The 21,424-nt window shown below is 50.3% G+C and overlaps 1 protein-coding gene across 2 annotated transcripts in view; it reads left to right on the top strand.

Moving 5' to 3' along the window:
- TACC2 (transforming acidic coiled-coil containing protein 2) overlaps nt 1-21,424 on the top strand; it is a 234,980-nt gene that overhangs the window by 111,793 nt on the left and 101,763 nt on the right. For both annotated transcript variants that reach the window (XM_023224385.2, XM_023224380.2), the window contains one exon: nt 3,254-3,379. Coding sequence is in view for 1 of the 2 variants with exons in the window: in XM_023224380.2 (XP_023080148.1) it covers nt 3,254-3,379 (126 nt within the window). In the remaining variant the exon portion in view is untranslated. The remainder of the gene's footprint in view (nt 1-3,253; nt 3,380-21,424) is intronic.

Below are 21,424 nucleotides of genomic sequence, written 5' to 3'. Positions count from 1 at the left end.
TCGTGATTACAGTTGTGATCCGCATGTTTGCCTATGCCCTTAATTATCTCCTTAGAATGAATTCTTGGAAGAATCATGGCTGTGTCAAAGGAAACAAAGTCTTTTATGGCTTTCAACGTGTGTTGCCAAAACTTTGGAGCTCTGTTTTTCCACTCAGATTTTATGACTTTGGAAAGTGCCATTGTCTGTAGTTTAGGATTCTACACATTGTGATTCACCAAGACACCCTTCCGGAGCTCCTGCCATCCTCCCTCTTCTGGGCTCACTGCTTCTTCCATTTCTCTTCACAGGGATCTCTCTCTCTGACTCCTTGGGTGTGGTCCTCAGGATCTTGTTCTGGGGGAATTGGAACGGTGGTGGGAACAAGGAGAATGGAGAATAAGCAGTAAAGTGTGGGTGCACACATGTGCTAGTCCAATCGTATTGAGAGGATAGTTGTGGGAAATTCACCCTGGACCTCCCCACTGTCTTTCATCTCAATGCCAAAGGCACTTTATGGCTGAACATTGGGTTGACGCTTCAGGCTGATTCTTCTGCCTAGGATCAAGTCCCACTTCTTTGACCTGGCCTTCTGATCTGGCTCCCATCCACCTCTCCTCCTCATGGTCCCCGCCTTTTTTTTTTTTTTTTTTTTGAGATGGAGTCTCCCTCTGTCGCCCAGGTTGGAATGCAGTGGCGCAATCTCAGCTCACTGCAACCTCCACCTCCCGGGTTCAAGTGATTCTTGTACCCCAGCCTCCTGTAGCTGGGATTACAGGCACATACCATCATGCACAGCTAATTTTTGTATTTTTAGTAGAGATGGGTTTTCACCATGTTGGCCAGGCTGGTCTTGAACTCCTGACCTCAGTGATCTGCCCACCTTGGCCTCCCAAACTGCTGAGATTACAGGTGTGAGCCACTGTGCCCAGCCAGACTCCCCTTTCTTTATCTATACTGTAGTTGCAGTGACTTTCTGCAGGTCCTCTAGAATATGAAACTCCTTCCTGATTCAGGGCTTTCAAATACGTGACTCCCTGAATGGGGGATAGGGCTGAGGGTGGGGGTATACTCTTCCTTATTTAAGCTTTAAAATTTTTTCTTGAGACAGGGTCACACTATGTTGCCCAGGCTGGTCTTCAACTCCTGGCCTCAAGCGATCCTCCAGACTCAGCCTCCCCAAAGTGTTGGGATTACAGGCATAAGCCACTGTGCCCAGCCCCTCTTCCTTCCTCTTACTCTTCAGCTTGTGGAACAAAGCCAAGTGTGGAGATTAAGAGCGTGACTCCTGGGGTCAGGCTTGGGTTCGTATCCTGGTTCTGCCACTTATCTGCTGTGCAACCTTGGATAAACTGCTCAGCCTCTCTGTGCCTTAGTTTTTACATCTGTAAAGTGTGTTTAATAATAGTATCCACCTCAAAAGGGTTGTTGTGAGGATCAAATACAGTGCTGTCTATATGCAGTTAGAACATTTCCTGGCACGTAGTAAGCATCAGGAAACATTTGTTGTTACTGAGCTGGCCTCAGCATGCTCACCACACCACAAAGTTTTCCACAATCCCCATTGTGGGCCAAGATTTCTTAGTTTGTGTTCTCATGACCATCTGCACCTTCCTTCTTAGCAGTTACTGCAGTTGTTACTAAATAAATAAGCATTTAAAAAAATGTGTGGGCCGGGCAAGGTGGCCCACGCCTATAATCCCAGCATTTGGGGAGGCTGAAGTGGGAGAACTGCTTGAGCCTGGGAAATTGAGGTTACAGTGAGCTGTCATGGAGCCACTGCATTTCAGTCTGGGTGACCGAGGGAGACCCTGTGTCCAAAAAAAAAAAAATCTGACTCTTGCCTGAAGCTGTCCCATGAGAGGTCCCATGAAGGTAGGGGCTGCTGCTCTCTTGTTCACAGCAGAGAATTGGTTTTCAGTAAGGATCTGATCAAGGAGTGGAAAGAATGGTCCTGCTACTTATGGCTACAGAGATGAGTTCATGAGAAAGTCACTCAGGGACCTCCTCGATGAAATAATAGGGTGACTGACTACAAGACTATGGATGTCCAAGGACTGAGCCTCTTCTGGCTTCTCAAACCAGCCTGTGCTTGGAGGTTGCAGACTCTCTCAGTCCATAAAGGACCAGGGTTGTTTTTAAATTTCTAACTCATCATAGATGAAAACTTTAAAAAATATAACTACATGAATTACTAGAAAATGAAATAAAACTCAAGGCCAGCGTTTCTCAACCTTGGCACTATTGACGTTCTGGGCCACATAATCCTTTGTCTTGGGGACTGTCCTGTGCGTCGTAGGATGTTGAACCTGTCCTTTTATTATTAGATTTAACAGACATGAACGTACTCTATCAAATTGCTACAAAGGGGCTGGGCGCGGTGGCTCACGCCTATAATCCCAGCACTTTGGGAGGCCGAGGCAGGCAGATCACTTGAACCCAGAAGTTTGAGACCAGCCTGGCTAACATGGTGAAACCCCAGCTTTACTAGAAATGCAAAAATTAGCCAGGCGTGGTGGTGGGTGCCTGTAATTCCAGCCACTGGGGCAGCTGAGGCACAAGTATTGCTTGAACCCATGAGGTGAAGGTTGCAATAAGCAGAGATCATGTCACTGCACTCCAGCCTGGGTGACAGAGCGAGACAGTCTCAAAAAGAAAAGAAAAGAAAAGAAGAAAAGAAAAAAGAAAAGAAAAGAGAGAGAGAAATAAATAAATAAATAAATAAATAAATAAATAAATAAATAAATAAATGTCTACAAAGGTTTCTAAACACTTACTTAAGGTTTCTTTACTAATCTTGGCATAGACTGGTGACAGACCCTGCTTTGAGCAGCACCAAACTCATCCCTCATAGAAAGGGAAACTGAGGCCCTGCTCAGGATCCAGATAGAAATGTGCTGTTAAACACATTGAAAACTTGGAGGAGGCCTGGTGCGGTGGCTCACGTCTGTAATCCCAGTACTTTGGGAGGCCGAGGCAGGCAGATCACCTGAGGTCAGGAGTTTGCAACCTGCCTGGCCAACGTGGTGAAACCCCATCTCTACTATAAATACAAAACAATTAGCCGGATGTGGTGGCAGGTGCCTGTAATCGCAGCTACTCAGGAGGCTGAGGGAAGAGAATAGCCTGTACCTGGGAGGCGGAGGTTGCAGTGAGCGGAGATAGTGCCATTGCACTCCAGCCTGTACAAGAAAAGCAAAACTCCCAAACAACAACAACAAAAAACTTGTAGGAATGTTTCTGAGTTTAGGTTCTTTCCCTTTTCTCTCCCCAGTTCACCTGTGGCAGATGATGTCATCCAGCCAGCTGCCCCCACAGACCTGGAAAGCCCATCCTTAGCTGCCTCTTCCTACCATGGTGATGTTGTTGGCCAGGTCTCTACGGATCTGACAGCCCAGAGGTACGGTGGGGACCGTGGAGCTGGTGGTAAGACCCCAGGGCCCGGTCCTTGAGGCTGCCTCCCTCCCCTCCCCTCTCTTGCAGTTTCACTCCCTCTGCACACAAACACAGGGTGTGCACACCTGTCCTGAACAGGTGTGTGCCAGAGCTGGGGCCTCTTTTTCGACCTTAGGGATGATCTGAGATACCAGGAGGACTGTCTTCCCTGACCCGGGCCCCAACACATACAATGGGCATTTTACAGATTTTTTTCCTATGTGGCCTTCAGGGGTCCCTGTTTGAAACAGAAGCCCTCCAGTAGACAGAAGGTGCTACTTCTCCTTTTTCAGGGAATGGTTGAGTTAGCTGCCTTCTGGTCTCCTGGGACAGAGCTGGATTCACTGCTCATTTTCTTTCATTTTTTGGTGGTGGTCAGAGAAGAGGAGGGTCAGCAGCACATGGCAGGGGAGCCAGAGGCCTGGGGTCCCTGCTCCTGCCCTTCTGCCATGTCACCTCCCACCAGCCTCCCTTCTCCTTGCTCTTCACACCCCAGCAACCCCACACTCATCATGGTTCTCCATCTACACTGTGCTTGGCCTGGATTCAGGCTTCACTGCTTCTTCTGCCTGCAAACTTGGCATTTAACCCTGGGCTTTCCCAGAATCAGCCTCAGAGTCAGCTCAGATGCCCATATATGCATATATAGGCACACATGTATGCCTCCACGTGTCTCTCTCCATACACACATGTACACATGCATGTCTACATATGTCTACACACATACACATGTATGTCTACATATGTCTGTTACACATATGTCTGTGTATATGTCTCTCTGAATACACACGTACACGCATTTGAACTTATGTTTATATCAGTGAAACATCTGCTTTTTGCCTGATATTGCCTGGTGCTGGGGAAGCCATGGTGAATAGGCAGATACTGTCCCTTCCCTCCTAGAACTCATGGCCCAGTGACCCTTCCTCCAGGAAGCCTTCTCCCCAAGCTGAGAGAAACCTGCCTCTGAATTGCTACAGTCGCCGGTTACGCCCCATGTCACTGCCCTCCACAGATGCTTGTAAATGACCCGTATCTAATTCCATCTCCTTTGCAAGACTGGTAACTCCTCGAGGGAGGAACTGGTCACCTGTAATCTCCGGAACCGCAGTACCCAAGATGGCATTGGGCAGGCCCTGGAGGAATGGTGGTGACTTGAACCAGATGAGGGGGGACAGGCACCTGGGGACCGGCCCGTGCTGACCTCTTCCTTGGGGTGCAGGCAGGTAGCTGACAGCACCAAGACGCTTCCTCAAAACTAGGAGGAGGTTCCTGGTAGGGGAGAAAGCAGAGGATGGGATAGACAGGGCGGGAAGCTGCAGGCGAGAAGCAGATACTCCAGGGCAGCCACGCACTGATGTGGAATTTTAGATATTCCTTTTACAGGTAGGAGTCAGCCATAGTTCTTTTTTTTTTTTTTTCTGAGACGGAGTCTCACTCTGTCGCCCAGGCTGGAGTGTAGTGGCACAATCTCTGCTCACTGCAACCTCCGCTTCCTGGGTTCAAGCGATTCTCCTGCCTCAGCCTCCCGAGAACCTGGAATTACAGGCGTGCGCCGCCATGCCCGCCCAATTATTATTTATTTATTTTTTTTAGTAGAGATGGAATTTTGCCATGTTGGCCAGGCTGGTCTTGAACTCCTGACCCGAGGTAATCCGCCTGCCTTGCCTCCCAAAGTGCTGGGATTACAGGCATGAGCCGCCACACCCGGCCGAGTCAGCCATAGTTCTTACTTTTGTGTGAATTTAACTTCTTAAAGGAAAAACCCTAGCTGTGAACAAAGGCCCCCAACACTCAAGAAGTTTACAGAAGTTTCCAGTGAGAAGTGGGGCACCCCCTTCCTGTCTCTCCTATTCCTCCCGCTCTTTGTCCCGTTTGGCTCCCTGACCACCACCGTTTTAGGAAGACCCAGGGGCGTCTGGCTGTAGCCAGTGGGGCACACCCTCCCTTGGCGAAGCCTGGAAGGGAGCCGAGATCACTCTCACCCGATGCTTCCATCTTACAGTCGAGGGATGCGGGGACATGAGGAAGCTCTGAGCAGAGAATGGTGCTGGACGAGGCTGGATGGCTCTCCGAGAGCTGCAGTCCAGCACGGGCTGTGATGGGTGCTTCTGAAGGCCCCTCCCATGCCTGAGATTGCATGTTTTAAGTGACTTGTCCCAGGCCCCATAGTAGGTGAGTGGTGCATGCTCTTAAGGCTCCTTTTGCCTGGACACTTCCCGCACTCCAGGCACCATGCTGGGTGTGTTTCATTGAGTGTCTCCGTAAATCCTCACGCCAGCTGTAGACGGTGGGAGCTGCTGTCACGGCCGCCATTTCACAGTTGGGCAGACTGGGGCTCAGAGACATTAACATGCTCCGGGACACATAGCTAGTAAGTGGCAGCGCTGGGACTGCAGCAGCTCTGGCCCGGCTGCCCACCTGTGTTCTGAAACGTCCACTGGCAGAGCTGCAGGAGAGCTAGGCTTCCTCGAGACACCGTGTCCTGGGGCCCCGCCTGTATCCGTGGTCTCTCTCTAGTCCAAAGAAGATAATGCATTAGGTAATGCAGTTGTGTTACCTATAACCCTGACCAGGAGTGACCACAGAATGCAGGAGGGGACCAGTGGCTAGGCAGAGATGTCGGTGCTGAGAACTCGGCCAGCTTCTTGCCTTTTCTCCTTATGGAACGATTCAGACCTCTGTGCAGAAGGCAGGCATGATTAAAACCGGGGGCAGTATTTGACTAAGGAATGGGCAATTTTGGTGCCTTGTCAGTGTTACTGAACATTTATCCAGAGTTGTGTTGTTTTGTTTTTACTGGATTGGTAGAAAAGAGATAGTTCTGTTAAGACCAAGGATTGGTCTGACTTTGGTCACCAGATGCCTCTGTAAAATATAGTCAGTCCTCATTGGCAGATTCCATATTTGCGAATTTGCCTTCTCACTAAAATGTATTGATCACCCCAGATTTGATACTTGTGGTCCTTTGTCAGTCATTTGCGGACACGTGCAGAGCTGCCCAGCACACACGTTCTCACCTAAGGTTTAACAAGACAACACCCTGCCTTCTTGTTGTGGCTCTGGCACTGTAAACAGGTGTCCTTGTGCGGCATGTTTAGTTCAATTGTTGTGGTTTTCATTGGTGAATACATGTTTCAAATGAGCCCTGAGCATGATGCTGAAGTGCCCTCCTACGTGCAATGATAGGCCTCGGGGCGAAAAGTTGTGCTTTAGAGAAGCTTTGTCCTGGCATGAGGTGTAGTGCTGGTGGCTGTGAATTCAATGAAACAAAATTACCTATTAAAGAAGGCGTCTTTAAACAGAAGCACACGTGGAACAAGGTTATGTTTTGGTTGATTGGCTGATGAAAATGTTGTGCCCAGAAACTCACAGGAACCTAACCCTATATTTCCTCTAGACGCAATAATTAAGTGTTTCCTAATTCAGGGTTCATGGCGACTTGATAGAACGGTACTGTAAATAGCAAGAATCAACAGCGCTCCACCTTGCCCATCTGATGGAGAAACTAAGCAGGCCGTTGTAGTGTGCAGTGGCGATGTAACCACAGCAGTGGCCCCACCACCCCATCCACCTGCAATCGCTGTGCACTTTCTGCTTCCCGCAAGGACAGAGGCAGAGGGTGGGATGCAGGAGGAGGGGAGGGAGGAACATGGGGCAGGGGGCAGGCTGTAACAGTCTTCAGGAGAGGTGTGCCTTTTCAGTAGTTTAAAAATTAAATCAAAATGTGTGTGTGTGTATACACGTATATATAGATGTGTGTGTATATATACATATATATGTGTGTGTGTGTGTATATATATATATTTTAGATGTAGTCTTGCTCGGTCTCCCAGGCTGGAGTGCAGTAGCACAATCTGGGTTCACTGCAAACTCGGCCTCCTGGGCTCAAGCTAGTGTTCTGTCTCAGCCTCCTGAGTAGCTGGGATTACAGGCGTGCACCACCATGTCTGGCTAATTTTTGTATTTTTAGTATAGATGGCGTTTCGCCACGACAGCTAGACTGGTCTCGAACTCTTGACCTCAGGTAATCTGCCTGCCTTGGCCTCCCAAAGTGCTGGGATTACAGGCTTGAGCCACTGCACCCGGCAGAATTTTTTTTAATCAATAAAAAAAAAGTAGGGCTGGAGCATTTGCGTTAAGCCACCTGAGAGGAAAACAAAGAGCAAGCCTCACTCCTCCTTCCCCGTTGCCTGCTAATTCTTTGGTGCCCTGCCCTCTAGTTTCAAGAGCCCTTATTTTTCTGAGTAGCAGAAAAAGGAGAAGTCATCTCCATCTCTAAGGTATTTCTCAAATAAAATGAAAGGGATTTTGATGCACCCCTTCTCTATTGTTAATGCCACTGGAGGGCATCAAAATTTGCTTCCTTCCTCAGGGAAGAGCTGTGAAACTGCTTCAGGGGTTGAGCTAACCCTGGATGACAGAGAAAGCTGGGCCCAGATCTTCTAGAACTTTCTACAAATGACCACATTGCCTATGGCCACTTGTACTCTCATCTGTTCAGTATTTTCATTTTTTTAAAAAAGCAGAATGAGCCTGGGTAACGCTGCCTCTACAAAAATTAGCTGGGTATGGTGGTGCGTGCCTATAGTCCCAGCTACTCAGGACGCTGGGGTGGGAGGATTGCTTGAGCCCGGGAGGTGGAGGTTGCAGTGAGCGGAGACCAGGCTGAGAGCTGGGGTGACACAGTGAGGCCCATCAATGATTTTTCAATGAAACCTTCCAGCTGCTGTACCACTGTGTATTAAACAGTGAAATGGGGCACATCCAGGAGCCTCCTGTGCTTTTCCCACAGTCAAGAATCTACCCAGAGAGGTCCCCTGAGAACTTGAGGACTCCCATCCACATAGCTGAAAAACTGCTCACCGGATTCGTGTCTGTGGGTTAGACTTCAGTGTGCGTCAGAATCACCTGCTGACAACCCAGATTGCTGCCCCCTTCCCAGAGTCTGATTCGGGGGGCTGCGAGGGGCCCAAGCCTGCATTTCTAATCCCTGGAGGGCCACCAGGTGAAGGCGGTATTGTCCAGGCACTTGCTTGTCTCCTCACCTGTGAACCAGTGTGAGCAGTTCATCATAGCTCCTCAGGAAGACAGACCCCAGGCCCAGCAGCTGAGGGCTGAAGTTTCTGATCTCTGACTTTGGACAGAAGGAGGTGGAATAGCCCCTGCTGAGTGTCACAGCCTCACCAGAGAGTTTCCAGATTCGGGAGCAGAGTTTGAAATGGTCAGAAGTTGAAAGGCCAGGGAATTCATATTGACCACAGCTTCTATTTCTCGTCTCGCTTCCAAATCATGTAGTTTCTTTTATTTTTTTTCTTTCTGCACAATAAGATGTTTTTTGTCTTCCCTCGGGTATGCATAAGTGAGCTCAACCACCTCACAAAGGTTAGTTGAACCTTTATTTAAGCAGGTGCCTTATTAAAAACTGAATGATAGGCTGGGCATGGTGGCTCACACCTGTAATCCCAACACTTTGAGAGGCCAAGGCAGGTGGATCACCTGAAGTCAGGAGTTTGAGACCAGCCTGGCCAACATGGCAAAATCTTGTCTCTACTAAAAATACAAAAAAATTAGCTGGGCGTGGTGGCAGGCATCTGTAATCCCAGCTACTCGGGAGGCTGAGGCAGGAGAATCGCTTGAACCTGGGAGGCGGAAGTTGCAGTGAGCCAAGATCGTGCCATTGCACTCTAGCCTGGGCGACAGGAGTGAGACTCTGTCTCAAAAAATAAGCAAACAAATAAAAACTGAAGGATAAGGTGGAGGAATTATTTTCAGTTTAGAAAATAGATCTCCCAAAAGTCTTCTCTGAATAATAGAATTCCTTTGTACCCTTTAGAAGGTACTTTGACATTCATGAATCAAATTTGTGAAGCCGGCCAGGCGCGGTGGCTCACGCCTGTAATCCCAGCACTTTGGGAGGCTGAGGCGGGCGGATCACGAGGTCAGGAGATTGAGACTATCCTGGCTAACATGGCGAAACCCCGTCTCTACTAAAAAAAATACAAAAAATTAGCCGGGTGTGGTGGCCGGCGCCTGTAGTCCCAGCTACTCAGGAGGCTGAGGCAGGAGAATGGCGTGAACCCAGGAGGCGGAGCTTGCAGCCAGCCGAGATAGCGACAAGGCAGTCTGGCCTGGGTGAAAGAGTGAGACTCCATCTCAAAAAACAAAAGAAAAAAAATTGTGAAGCCAGTGACCAGCGTGCTGAGTAAATTGGGGTGCACCGTTACACTTCTGCAGAGCCTTTGAGTTTCCAGTGTCTGGCTGGCTGCTGTTGGGTTGAGCCACATGAATTGCCACCTTGGCAAGTGTCAGATATTGAGAATTTCATACGGTTCACACTAACACAAATTTTGTTCTTGTTTTTTTTTTTTTTTTTTTTGTGCTTCTTGAGCTGCTTTATCTGTATAGGTAGATTTTGACTTTCTGAATAAATAATCTTGGATATCAAAGATCACTCTCCTTTTATCCCTTGTGTCTCAACCCCTGTAGCCTCCGTACACCAGGACTCATCCCCAGAGAGCTCAGGACATAAGCACGTCTTGCCCCTGGGCCCGCAGAGCTGCTGGTGATGACCAGGCATGGGGATTTATAACTTCGACGATCCAAGCCAGACCAAAGCCTTGCCTATGGTTTTGGGATGGTGTTTATCACTTTTCCCTTGGTGAATATTTTCCTTCCAGCTTAAGTTTTGCTTGGGCCAAGTTTGAAAATAACGTCCCTCCTCTGAGCACGGGCTCACTCTCTGAAGGTAACGTAGACAGACATGTGCCGGGGAAGAACTGAGCAGCCGGTTTGGGGTTAACTGCGCAGGAGCTCAGTGCCCGCTGGAAATCTGCACATCAGCTCATTTGAGGCTGCTCACGCTCTCACGTGACCTGGCTGGTGCTCGAACGCCGGTGGATCTCACCAGCGACCAGAAACGTCCGGACATGCCCTGCCTCGGAGCTTCCAGCCAATTCACAAGCACCTCTCAGCACCTTCTGATTTTGGCTTTGGGGCTTTTCAGTGGCTGCCTCTGAGAGATGCCTGTTCTATCTCCCACTGCTGAGTCTCATTTTATCAAGTCCCAGGCCTCCGTGGGACTGGCTGTTCAGCATTTGTATCAACCAAGCCTGGCTCTCCAAACCCACAGTTTCACAGCACTTTCCTTTCTGCACTTTGCATCTCACCTTCAGCATGACCTGAGTCAAGCCTTAACGCTTGCCCTATTATGTGATCATGTGCACTTGGGGATTCGGGAAGAAAAAAATCAAGAGGCCTGGGAGGAAGGGCTGTTGTGCTAAATGCCTTCCAGATGGTGATGTGAAATGGGAGATAAGATGCTGTCGCCCATCTGGCCAACAGGACTGCTGTGTTCAGCCTGCACCTTGGGGGCTGTTATCACCCTCCCGTGACAGCCTGGGCCACTCTGGTGTTTGTCCTTGCACAAGGGCTTAATTTGGCAACTCTAGCCAATCTCTGAAATGAAATTTGCTATCAGTTCAGTGAGGGATTTGCCCGGCAGGACTCAAAAGCCCTGAGCAGGGAAGCAAAGGACAACAGCTGCTGAGGCAGACTTGCAGGGCTGAATGCGAGCCCTGGAGCTGTGTGTGTGGCTGGAGACTGCAGCCGAACGGGCAGAGTGACCAGTTGTTGTTTGTGAGGACCTTAGCAAGGTGCTAACTCTGGGATAGCAAGCTCTTTGGATCCATCGTCTCTGATCCATTGGTAGTGGTTCTCCAGGGGACTGTGTTGAGATGGATTCTGAGGTCTTGTCCAGCTGGGCTTAGCCGGAAAGAATGCCTTGATCAATAAGTCGTGGCTGTCTGCTAAAAGCGTGGTGGTTTCTGTGCTGTCAACTCTGTCCTAAACAAAAAGAAATAGCAGGTTGAATTTAAATCAACATATCCTTCCTCTTTCAAAAATATAAATACTCTAGGTGAATTTGAATTCAGCTTCTTCGTTATTCTAATAAAGTTTGGAAAATGCTGATTAACTCCTTAAATGGAAAAAGGCATCTCAGACGTTTAGCCCCAGGCTCACTTCCCACCGGAGGAAGAGAGCAAGATAACTAGCAGGTGGAATGAGACCACAGAATGTGCAGACCCCATGTTGGTGCCCTGCTCTCTCTGGGCTGGGTTTGGCAGCTGTCTGGAAGGTTCTGCAAAGGCCTGGGATTGGTCCTGGGCGTTTGTTCAGGGCCCGACTTCCTGAGAACAGTGTCTTTAAGAGGAGTCACTGCTGGTCACAGGAGGCTTGAATGCAGGCGGAGCTGACCGGGGTTGTTGGTGAGGAGCTGGCTGCCGGCTGCCGCTACCTGCTTGCTCAGTCTGCTTGAGCAACATTGCCTTCTGGCAGCTCGGGGAGTTCGAGGGACCTTGTTTAGGCTCCTGGAGGACCGGCTTCCGAATGCCGTGGAAAGTCAGGGAGGGCTTTTGTCAGTGGAAGGACCTGATCAGAACTTGAGTTGGGTCATTCTGGTGGCTGTGGGGCCTTGGATCTGAGGGGACAAAATGGAAAGCAGGCACAGCAGGATAGCCCAGGAGTCCTGCTCAGAGAGGACGGATTCCAGAAGGAGAAGGAGGTGACTCAGCAGGAAGGGGTGATGAGGGGCATGGGAATGAGAGAACTGGAAGTCAGTGCCAGGGCCTGGTGGGCTGATGGTGCCACTACCATGCTGGGAAAATTGGGGGAGAAGGAGGAGGGTCAGGAGGGAAGAGAAGTTCTGTTGGGCCCGGGAGGTGTCTGTGGGGGCCCATGTGTTAGCGCTTGGGCTTGGATGGTGAGTCACTGAGTGTTTCCTGGTGGGAGCCTGACCTCCTCGGCCCCTGGGTATGAGCCAACAGGCGGTGGAAGGAGGGGGACGCCTTTCTTAAATGAGCTGTTGAGTCACACTTGTTGTGTGCCTTTGGCTAATGGGACCCAGCCAGTGCAGGAAGGGTGTGGCCATGGCAGCTGGGACCAACACAGGGCAGGGAGGAGGGAGCAGCCAGGTGGCCCCCCAGGAAGAGGAGCAGCTGTGGGTGTTAAGGGGCAGGCAGGGGAGCTTGGCGAGTGAGCCTTGGTTGTGCTGCCCCAGGGTGTTCTCAGAGATGGGGCAGGTGTAGCCTTGGGCATCTGCATCAGATGCCCGCAGAGTTGGCTTTGCTGTGATTAGCAGTGGGCCACATATCTAAGGTAGCATCTCCCCCTCCCCTCTGCCACCATTTTCTAAGACAGAGATCCTTCCTTGCAGTTTGATAAACAATACCCTTACAGAAGCACAAACAATTCCACCTTTCCTCAATTTGCATTAAACTAAGTAAAATCTTGGTGGGATGTGTGTGGTGGAGGGAGGAGCACAGCCGTGTAATTTCTTGAGAAAGCAAAGTTAGACTAGTAGTTTTGCATTCGCAAGGGGTCCATTTGCCGATTATGAGTACACGTCGGCCTCCGGAGTGCAAAATAGCTCTCTTAAGGAGCTTAAAAGCCCCTGGTAGTTTGCATTATTCATTTTGAGTCATTCTTTTATGAAATAATTAATTTTAGTCGCTGCCCAAATTGTTACAAATCATAGTTTGACAAAGGAGGCCAGTCACTCCATCTGTAAACCCACTTCGCTGTTTTGCTGGGTTTCCTCCAAGCACTTGTAATTTTTGTTTCCCCATAGATTGGTCTGCTCTGGGCTTCCCTTGGTCGTTATTCCCTGGGCTCTGTTTTTCTCTGTTTGTGGGGCCCCAAGGGAGCAGGCAGCGTGGGTTCCAGCCCTGGCTCTGCTCCCACTCTTGGTTGCAGCCAGCTGGACACTTGGCAGCTCCCCCTCTGCCTGCTGTGGGCGGCCTGGTCCAGGGTTGGGATCCTATGTGGCCCCTGTCCTCATGGACCTCTGAGGCCAGGGCGGTGAGGGGCTGGGCAGTGCCTGCTGGACCTGCGGAATCTGCTAAGCTGTGACCAGACTTATGGGCAAGACTGTGTCGTCTGTCCAGTGTGTGGTGTGAGCGCCTATGGCAGCTGCCCTTCAGACCAGGGTGCTGGCCTCTCAGGTGGACCCCGAGAAGATGGAGCGAGCAGACGTAGCAGCCCAGAAGCCCACGAAGCCTGGACTCCTGCAATCTGGGAGCTCCCTGCAGGTGTTTACCCCCAGAGGGAAGCAGTGATCCCTCACTGCAAGGGCTGTGATGCCACAAACCCCAGCTGCCACCTCGGGCTGGGTTTCAGGCCCTCTGTGCTGAGTCCTCTATTCCACCTGGCTACCCCAAGACACCTTCAGCCTGGCCAGTCCCACTGTGGACAGGAGCACGGATGGCTGGAGAGGCGGGGAGGGCACCAGCCTGAAAGCTGTTCCCAGGCTTTAGTCTGTGGAGGCCATTGCTAGCATTGCTTTTTGCCAGCGGGGAAAATCAGAACCTCTTCTGCACTGCATGCGTAAGCCTTTTGGCTTTTGTGGGGAGTGGTCTCCAGTGCTACCCCCGGAGGCCCCTGCACGCTGTGGTTCCCCAGCTGTCCAGCAGGGGGCACTCGTTCCCTGCCCGAGGGCCATACTCCGGCTCTGAAACTCATTCCTCCCCCGAGGACACGGGTGGCCCAACTGGTCCCGGGGCAGGTTCCCGAATTACCCCATCAGCCTTTTCCCCTGGATTTTTCTCAGCCTTGGGATTTGCGGGCAAAGCTCGGGGAATTTGTAAAGTTGTATTTTGGTTCTCACCTCATAGAGTTTTATTGCCTATCAAAAACGAATAGAAATCATCATAAAAAAAATCTTCTCCTCGGCCGGGTGCGTTGGTTCCGCCTGTAATCCCAGCACTTTGGGAGGCCAAGGCTGGTGGATCACGAGGTCAGGAGATCGAGACCATCCTGGCTAACACGGTGAACCCCGTTTCTACTAAAAATACAAAAAATTGGCTGGGCGTGGTGGCGGGGGCCTGTAGTCCCAGCAATTCGGGAGGCTGAGGCAGGAGAATGGCATGAACCTGGGAGGCAGAGCTTGCAGTGAGCCGAGATTGTGCCACTGCACTCCAGCCTGGGCGACAGAGCGAGACTCTGTCTCAAAAAAACCCTCTCCTCTAAACAAAAATCAAATGAGAAAACTCACATAGCGTGTCCCGGACACCTGAGCTGCCTCTGTTAAAGAAACCCCGTTTTGCAGGAGCCTAAGAAGGGAGGAGCTTAAGGGCCTGGCCTGGGAGCCGCTTTGTTGCAGCCACAGGCCCTGCTGTGTAGAAGTGGAGGCCTGGGTGGGGAAGCTGGGGAGCCCTGTGCTGGGGCTTAAAGAGTCCATTCCATGTGTGGGCGGGTGGGTTGGGTGGGGGTGAGTGGGGCCTGATGAATGTGCCATTAATGAGCCCAGCCCCATGTGGAATAATTCCCTCATTGTGTCCCCAGCATCTCCCCAGCTGCTGCCCGTGCGGGTCTTGCTCCCTCGGCTGCAGAACACACAACTTCGCCTTCTGCCCCAGCTGGTGACGGAGTAGAAGCTTCTCCTCCCTCCTGCCTAGATCCGGCCAAGGACCTCAGCAGGTATCGTGCAAGCCCCCCTCCACAGCAGCTGCCCCTGGAGAGCAGGGTCTTGGTGGTCTCTGCCTCCTAGGTCTTGGGGTGAGCTGCATTTAGGATGGTAACAAGGCGGTGACCGTCTGGCCCTATGAGACCATGTCTTTCTGGCCCTTTGGGCCGTAGCCAATGTCAGGTTTACCCTTGCCCACCTGCTCCTCATGTCACGGTGGAAGCATGGTGTGAGCGAGTGTGTTAGGGTTTTGCAGAGAAACAGAGCCAATAGGATGGATGGATAGATGGATGGATGATCTATATGTGTATGTATTTATGTGTGTATATATATGCAGAGAGAGGGATTTATTTTAAGGGATTGGCTCATGTGACTGTGGGAGCTAGCAAGTCTGAAATAATGCAGGGTAGGCTGGCAGGCTGGAGAGCAGGGAAGAGTTGATGTAGCAGAGCCTGAAGGCCATCTGCTGGCAGAATTCCCTTTTCCTTGGGGGAGGTCAGTCTTTTTCCTTTAAGGCCTTCAACTGATGGGATGAAGTCCACCCACATTATAGCAGGTAATCAGCTTGACTCAAAATCTACTGATTTAAATATTGATCTCATCTAAAAAATATCTCCACAGTGAAACTGAGACAGGTTGTATCAAATATCTGGGTTCAAAGGGCCAGCCAAGTTGACACATAAAGTGAATGATTAGAGCAAGTCTTTGGAACTCCTGTTTCCATACAAGCAGTTGGTTTTGATTATAAATCATTAAAGCCTCCTAAAGAGCATTCTTGGACAATATTTTGTGGAAAACCAAATGCACCTGGGTGTGCTGAGAACGGCAGGCCTTGGTCCTCAGGGAGTTCCTGCTGGCTGGGAAGCGTACAGTGCTGAAAGCTAATCCGTGGTAGAGGGCAAGAATATAAGGGTTGCCCAAAGCACAGACAACAGCTGCCAAACCAGAGTGTCCGAAAGTAGTAGAGAAATCAGAGGAAGGGAACATCGCCGCAAGCAGATGATATTCTAGAATACTGGGTAATAGTAGGGGGGGCCTAGAGCTGGACCAGAGTCTGCCTTACTGGATGATGCCACCCAGACCATTAAACTCTTCTCTGTCCTGTATCTCCTGGCGTCTCCCTGCAGCTCTGTTGGTCCTGAGTCCCAGAGGGACTTTCCATCCTTCAGATTGTTATGCATTTGTTCCACCCCTTTTGGATCCACCACAGTGCCTGGTCTCTACCATAATTCTTGGCCCAAGGACAAGGAAATGTATGGGAGGTCTGCTTTTCTGCTGATGAGATAGCACAAGCAGAGAGCAGGAACATCCCCAGGTGTTTGGGGAGACATCCTTGGTTTGCCTTGGACATAGTAGGTGCTCAACCAAAATGTGTTGGAGAAAGAAATACAATTACTCTTCTCAAATATTCTGCCCTTCAGTTTCTTATAAAGGTAAACATAAATCCACCATATGACCCAGCAATCTCCCTTTTAGAGATTTACCTATGAACAATAAAAATATATGTCTACCTAAAAACTTGTACGCATATAGTCTTCATAATTGCCCCAAATTTGAAAAAACCCAGGTATCTATCCACTGGTGAAAGGATCAACAAATTGTGGTATGTCTATGCCAAGGAATATTACCCATAAAGAGCAACAAGCTATTGATTCATGCAACTAAATTGATGAATTTCAATGCGTTAGGCTAAGTGAGAAAGGCTGGACTCAAAAGACTACATTCTACATGATTCAGTCTAGATGAGATTCTGGAAAAGGAAAAACAATAAGGAATGGAAAACAGATCAGTGGGCACTGGGGGCTGGGATTTGTATTGACTACAAATGGGCATGAAGGGATCTTTGTGGGGGTGATGGGAATGTTCTGTAAACTTTGTGAAATTATATACCTAAAAAGAGTGAATTTTACTATTTTTTGGTATGTAAGTTATACCTCATTTTTTAAAAAAAGAACTTATCCAAGGGCTAGAGTAGATTTTTGATGAAATATAAAGTAAACATTCCAACTTCCAGACCTTTTAAGCTGATGCAGTCTTAGGGTCAGAGAGCATCTCTGGTGCCCATTTGCTCTCTGTTTTTCTTTCCAGAGGTCAGATGGGCTCACGGCTCTCAACCTGTCATAGAGGGCACACTGGGCAGTCTCACCTTTAGCCCTGGAGCCCGCTGTGTGGGTTGCTTCTGAATCTCATTCCTTTACACATCTGAGCATTCAGCAACATGAACTTGGGATTACCCTGGGCCAATCACCGTGCTAGGGACAGGACTCAGAGGTCCGGAAGACAGGCACCGTCCTGCCCTCGAGGAGCATCCAGTGCTGGAAGATAGACACGGAGCGATCAGTTACTGGGGAGAAGTGCAGCACCCTGGGTGGATGCGACGCACAACCTCACTTAGTCTGGGTAGCTGAGGATGGCTTCCCAGGGAAGCGACTGAGAGCTTAAGCTGTGTGGGTTTATGCGTGGGCTGGGCTGGGGGTTGCTGAAGATACTGGGAAGAGAATAGATATTGCTGGGGAGGAACAGTACGTGCATGGACCCTGAGGTCCATCTCAAAAAAAAAAAAAGTTACTGATATATTGATACATCTTTCTTATAATAACTGAAGTCTGTAGTTGCTATGGTTTGAGTATTGGTCACTTCCAAAACTCATGCTGAAACTTAACCCCCAATGCGGCAGTATTGAGAGGTGAGGCCTTTAAGAGGTGATTGGCTTATGTGGCTCTGCACTCATGAATGGGTTAATCCATTCATGAATTAATGGATTGCTGAGTTATCATGGGAGTGTGACTGGTGGCTTTATAAGAAGAGGAAAAAAGACCTGAGCTAGCGTACTCAGCCCCCTTGTTATAGGATGCCCTGAACCACCTCCAGACTCTGTAGAGCCCCACTAGCAAGAAGGCCCTCACCAGATGCAGCCCCCTGACCTTTGACTTCTCAGACTCCGTAACTGTAAGAAAACAACTACTTTTCTTTATAAGTTATCCAGTTTCAGGTATTCTGCTATAAGCAACAGAAAGTGGACTAAGACAATAGTTTATTCATGTTTTCTTAGTTTTTCCCTAATGTCCTTTTTCTGTTCCAGGATCCCATCCAGGACACCACATTTCCATTTTGTTTCTGTAGGTGCCTCTTGGCTGCAACAGTTTCTTCTTAGACTTGCCTTGTTTTTGATGACCTTGAAAGTTTTGAGTTCTGGTCAGGTATTTAGTAAGATGCCCACTATTGGAATTTGTCTGATGCTTTTCTCATGATTGGACTGGGCCTGCGGATTTTGGGAGGAATAACAGAGATCAAGTGTCATTTTCGTCACATCCTATCAAGGGTACATACCATCAAAATGACATATCACTGCTGACATTGACCTCAGTTGCTTGGCTGAGGTCATGTTTGTTGAGTGTCTCCACTGTAAAGTTACTTTTTTTTTTTTTTTTCTCAGACAGAGTCTCACTCTGTCACCCGGGCAGGAATGCAGTAGTGCGATCTTCATTCACTGCAACCTCCACCCCAGAGGCTCAAGCGATTCTCCTGCCTCAAGCCGCCTGAGTAGCTGGGATTACAGGCTCCCGCCACCACGACTGGCTAATGTTTGTATTTTTAGTGGAGTCAGGGTTTCACCATGTTGGCTAGGCTGGTCTCAAACTCCTGACCTCAAGTGATCCGCCCGCCTCGGCATCCCACAGTGCTGGGATTACAGGCGTGAGCCACTGCGCTCCACCAAGTTCCTTTTTTCCTCCCCTTTCAGTGCTGTAGTCTGTGGAAGGAAGTCACTATGTGCACACTTAAAGGGTGGAGAGTTGCGCTCCTCCTCTGTTAGGGCAGAACATCCACAGAGTTATTTAGAGTTTTTCTGTGCAGGAGATTTGTCTCTTCTCCTTCATTTATTAATTGATTCAATCATGTATTTATATCTGCATGGACTCCTGGATATTCATTTTATTATTTGGGTTATAATTCAATACTACGTTATTTCATTGCTCCAATCATAGCAGCTTTGGTCATGGGCTCCATGGGCTTTCTTTTAAGAGCGTCCAGAAGCCCCAAGGCAGTACAGTGATATGATCGGATCTGCATTGTTAAAGACCTGGCTAGCTGCCTGCCAAGACAGGAGTGGTTTTAGGATTGAGGCTCGCATTTCCTGGGGCTCCCTAACAGCTGTGGTTCCATCACCTTCAGTGTAATCTCCACCTCGACTCTCTCCACAGCTGCTTTCAACCATGGGGCCATGGCCTGGATCCAGGGATCCAATAAACCGTGTTTTTTTCCCTTTGGATGAGATCCTGGAGGTTTTCAAAGCAAGTTTCAAAAATGTTAGCTTGAACATTTCATTTCACTGAAATGGAAGTCGTTATTCACCCAGCCTGAGCCAGAATTTTTTTTTTTTTTAAGGCGGAGTTTCGCTCTTGTAGCCCAGGCTGGAGTGCAGTGGCATGATCTCTTCTCACTGCAACTTCCACCACCCGGGTTCAAGCAGTTCTCCTGCCTCAGCCTGCTGAGTAGCTGGGATTATAGGCACCCACCACCACACCTGGCTAATTTTTGTATTTTTAGTAGAGACGGGGTTTCACCATGTTGGCCAGGCTGGTCTTGAACTCCTGACCTCAGGTGATCTGACCGCCTCAGCCTCCCAAACTGCTGGGATTGTAGGCGTGAGCCACCATGCCCAGCCCTGGGTCAGAATTTGAGGTCCTGGTTGGACTCTTGATTTGGAAATGCATCTTCCATGGGTTCCCGCCTCTAGCCGGGCATCTCCTGTTGGAGCCAGTGTGCCTTCTGGGTGTTATGCACAGGAGCTGCAGTGCCCACCACATCTGTGGCTTTGTCTTCTCTCCTTGGGCTTGGAGGGGAGCAGCGAGGCAGTGAGACCTGGTGGATTGACAAAGAAAGCCCAGGGCACGTCTTACTACAGAATCCACAGATGCTCTGTTCTTGCAGACATGCTGGGTGACTTCCTGCTGCCGCTTCCTGCTTCTCACGGCTGCTGTGGAAACGATGACACAATCCCACATTTCCAGTGCAAATGGCTTTTCTCCAGGAGTTTTCACATTCCCCTCCCCCACTCTCATTGGTAATTATGAGGCCATAGGCCTTGGGGAAAACAGATGTGACTTAGGGAGAAAAGCGAGGTCTGGGAAGGAGAGAGAGCTTCAAGTCTCTGCCTCCTAAGCCTGCCTGGGAGGGAGACCATTGCTGCAGTGACCACGATTCTGATGGGCCTTCCTTCCCCTCCAGTGTAGCCTGAGGCCTTTGGGGTCAGCAGGTCACCCTGACTTTTCCAGAGCTATCAGCTCTTTAGGAGGCTGAAGTCAGGCAAGGGGTCTGATGATAAGAATTTGCAGGAATACAAGTTGAAAGCCCTAACCTCACCAAGGCAGCCACAGCTGACCTCTGGGGGCTTGTGGCAAAGAGCCTGGTGTGTTGGACATGAGCTGAGTGGGTGTGGGTGTGAGCCCAGGCAAGCATCATCTCTGTTCAGAGTTGGCCTCTCACTCCCTACTGCGGACAGCTGTCCCCTTTGAATTGGTGACTTGGAAACCTGGCCAAGGGCTGTGTGGATAGACCCGGGAGAAACGGGATGGGAGAAGCCGCTGAGCTTCTTGCAGGGAGGAAGCTGGATCCCTGGTGCTGGGCAGGAGGCCCAGGAGACACCCCTTGAGAAAATGCTGCCCTGAGCTGCAGCCTGTGTCGGCTGCAGCCTTGGCTCTTGAGGCTTTCCTGTGAGGTGCCCCCACACTCCCGGCACCACCCGCCCTGGGCAGCCTGCCCCAAATTGCTCCCTTCCCTCCGTCAACACTTCTCTAAGACCCGAGAGTTTTTCCTGCGCAGGAGGGGAAGGGCAGAAACCTCCCCATTCCCTCCAGCTGAGTTAGAGAAGTGAGCCCTTTGGAAAACATGATGCATCTTCGCTCTGGAGCCAGTTCGCCAGCCCGCTCCCCGGCGCGGCACTTTGCCTTGTAGGCGGGGTGCGGATGAGCCTCTTGGCCTCACGAGGGAAAGGGGCTGGGTTGTTGGGCTGAGGGTCTCTGGGGATTAGATTCTGCGCTGACCAGACTGGGCTCTCGTGGCATCATTCCTTCGTTACGCAGGTCAAGTTTCCATTGTTCTTTTGCCTCTAAGGCCCACTGGGTCCAGGGCAGACAGCATAACTACCCTGAGCCACGTCACCGGCCGGTGAGACGCGGGGGGCCTCGATGGTATCCCGGCGCCTGCTCAGTCTCCGTAATGTGAGCTGCAGCGGAGCGGGTGCCGGGCCGGCCGGCTGGCTTCAGCCTGAGGAGCAGGAGCAGAGGGCGTCAGTTCGACTGTGGCCTCCTCAGTCCCGTGGGCCCAGGTCTGCAGTTCTTTTCCTCCTTCTGGTAGGGGAGGGGAAGGAGAGCCGTTAGCAGCGGGGCTCCTTGGCCCTACTCTGGGGGCACAGCTGGGAGAAGCTGCAAAACTTCAGCTTGTGACGCCATCTGGGCTGCAGTCCCACGGCCCCTAGAGCAGCTGGGAAGGGGATCCCGCCCCGAAGTGGGGCTCAGGGAGGAACATACGGGCAGGAGTCTGAGCGCG

The sequence above is a fragment of the Piliocolobus tephrosceles genome, chromosome 9, assembly GCF_002776525.5.
Source record: "Piliocolobus tephrosceles isolate RC106 chromosome 9, ASM277652v3, whole genome shotgun sequence".
Taxonomy (NCBI): domain Eukaryota; kingdom Metazoa; phylum Chordata; class Mammalia; order Primates; family Cercopithecidae; genus Piliocolobus; species Piliocolobus tephrosceles.
Note: the sequence above shows the minus strand (reverse complement) of the source record. Positions and strands in the feature narration are given on the sequence as shown.